The 2,283-nt window shown below is 49.3% G+C and overlaps 1 protein-coding gene across 1 annotated transcript; it reads left to right on the top strand.

Moving 5' to 3' along the window:
• Positions 1-508: 508 nt before the first annotated feature.
• Positions 509-2,033, top strand: LOC138897712 (uncharacterized). The gene is made up of 3 exons (XM_070183719.1): positions 509-1,144; positions 1,221-1,331; positions 1,482-2,033. The coding sequence occupies exons 1-3, from the start codon at positions 509-511 to the stop codon at positions 2,031-2,033; spliced, it is 1,299 nt and encodes a 432-aa protein (XP_070039820.1).
• Positions 2,034-2,283: the final 250 nt, after the last annotated feature.

Below are 2,283 nucleotides of genomic sequence, written 5' to 3'. Positions count from 1 at the left end.
ACCCTCGATCATCTCATTAGGCTATACAGCCCCCGTCTTTATCAGGGTGGACTGATAAGGCTTTAGTGTCGGGCCACGAAGGTGCTTTTCTCGAGCATAGACGAGGACAAGGACCGAGGATGGATGGGCCGGTTTGTCCGAGTTAGGACCTCCGACTTAATCCCCACCGAGAAGATGCCATTCCCCGAAGAATGGAACATGAAGCATAAGTAGAAACTCACCGATAACGTTTGATTACTTGTTATGTTTCCTTTACCTCTTCTCATCTATATTCTTCTTTATGGTGCAGCTCCCCCTGGTTTCCTGGTGCAGTCCCGGACCTTGTAGGTTGGGTTCAAAGACTGATTTCAACCTTTTCGTATGCTGAGCGCTCGTGTCGTGATTTGGCCAAGGGTCGATAGGAGGCCAAAAATCATGGTAAGTTCCCCTGTCCGTGTTTGATGCTTTCCTGTGAAATACTTTTTTTAACTTGATTTCTTCTCATACATGTCTTGGAGATAATGTCGTCATGAGGCCGCTTCCCCTCGGGGAAGAGGAGGTCCCGAAGCCGACCAAAGACAAGAAAAGGAGAAGGGCCTCGCATCCAGATACCCCGAAACCCAGGAAAAGTAGGGCTCGAAAGTCGAAGACTGATCCCGCTGTTCTGTCTGCCGATGTAGTCCAAATGCTACGAGATGAAGAAGAGGAGGGAGAAGATGCTGACTTCCTACTGGTGGCTCGAAAAAGGGGAGGCATTGAAGCTTCGAGAACTGCTGAGCCGGTGACGGTCGAGAAGGTTCACCCGCAGACCGAGGTGATCTCGGAGCAAGGTCCGAGCAGAGTCTCTGAGTCATCGGGTGTTGATAATGCCTCCTGCCATGGTGAGCAACTGACGGGTGTGCCCGAAGGGTCTAGTGCTGAGGCCCTTCAAAGAGAAGAGAATGCCTCGAGTGACTCGCTTGGGGCAATTAACATTGATGATTCACCGCCCGTCCCCACATATTCTGAGGGGCAGTTTTGGGATGCCCGGTCTATGAGTACCCCCGATGTGGGGACGTCCCCCGAAGGGGATGATATATTTCGCGGCTACTTCATGGGGGTCGATGATGTTCCCGACCTGGACGCATCACTCATTTTTGAAGAGGCTCAGCGGCTTCTGAACCAAGTGAGTTTTAGCCCATGTTACCATGCTTGTGTTTGTTCTTATTTCTCTAAGTCTGATTTCCTTCCTTTCTGTATAGGTTACGGCGCTCCATCGAGAAGAGTCCTCCAAATACCGAGCTGAGCTGGCCCGATGTGAGGCTGATCTCAAAAAGTTTACTGAGGAGAGAGACGCCCTCAAACTCCTCTATGTGTAAAAAGAAGAGGAGATGATGAGCATTCGAGCCGAGCTGACAAGAGCTCATCAAGATCAGACTGAGCTCATTGAATGGGTAATGTAAATTTTTGAGAGCTTGTTATGTATTAACTTGATATTGGCGACTAACACTTTGATCCTGTAGGTTCAGCAGAAGTCCGCATTGGTTGAGCAGCTTCGTAAGGAGGTCAAGATGAAAGATGTAGAGACTTTGGGGTGGAAGCATAACATGGACCGTCTCGCCTCGGAGAAAGATGCGGTTCGGGCCCAACTGTCTTTGGTTGAGTGTCAACTCCAAAGTGTGAAGGGGGAGAACTTGGCCCGAGCCCAGAAGGTTGAAGAGCTCAAGACTCGATTGGCCGCTGAGCTTGCAAGAGCCACATCCAAGGCAGAGGCGCTCGTGGCCTCCTACCGAGCCGACGGTGAAGCCGCTAACACTTGGGCAAAGGAAATTTCTGAAGTTGCTGAGGTTAGACTATTCCGTGTTGCCGAGCATGTGAGGCACCAGTCTCGAAGAGAGACTCTTGAGGAGGTACATGCTTGTGGCTTCGACCTCACGGCTGATATCGAGAGTGCGAAGGTTTTGGAGGACGAGGACGGAGCTTTGCTTTCCGATGATGAAGACTCTGCGAGTCGATCCGAGAGCGGAGGAGATGAAGATGAAACTCCCGAAGATGCGGCTCCCGAGGCGGACTAGGCATTTAGGATTTTTTTTTCCTTTTGTTTTTTGTGTAAGACCATGTGTGGTCTTTGTAAATACTTTGCATATATGAAAGATTCCTTTTCTTTCCGTTTCGTCTCCGATTTCTGATTTATGATAAATTCTATTTTGCTTTTGCCTTGTGAAAACTTTATTGTAATCGGGTTGCTGTAGCCTCTATAATCGAGTGAGCAATAGCTCGAACTCAGAGTAGAACAAACCCTTAGGAGAGTCCCCGAGCTAAATA

This window comes from Nicotiana tomentosiformis, chromosome 8 (genome assembly GCF_000390325.3).
Source record: "Nicotiana tomentosiformis chromosome 8, ASM39032v3, whole genome shotgun sequence".
Classification (NCBI taxonomy): Eukaryota; Viridiplantae; Streptophyta; class Magnoliopsida; order Solanales; family Solanaceae; genus Nicotiana; species Nicotiana tomentosiformis.
The sequence above is the reverse complement of the archived record's forward strand: the minus strand, read 5'-3'. Positions and strand labels throughout refer to the sequence as shown.

Excerpts from the sequence above, each read along its gene's own strand:
- LOC138897712 (XM_070183719.1), top strand. The coding sequence starts at position 509 with ATGAGGCCGCTTCCCCTCGGGGAAGAGGAGGTCCCGAAGCCGACCAAA. Across the intron at positions 1,145-1,220 it reads CTCAGCGGCTTCTGAACCAA|GTTACGGCGCTCCATCGAGA; the intron begins GTGAGTTTTAGC and ends CTTTCTGTATAG. Across the intron at positions 1,332-1,481 it reads ACGCCCTCAAACTCCTCTAT|GTTCAGCAGAAGTCCGCATT; the intron begins GTGTAAAAAGAA and ends TTGATCCTGTAG.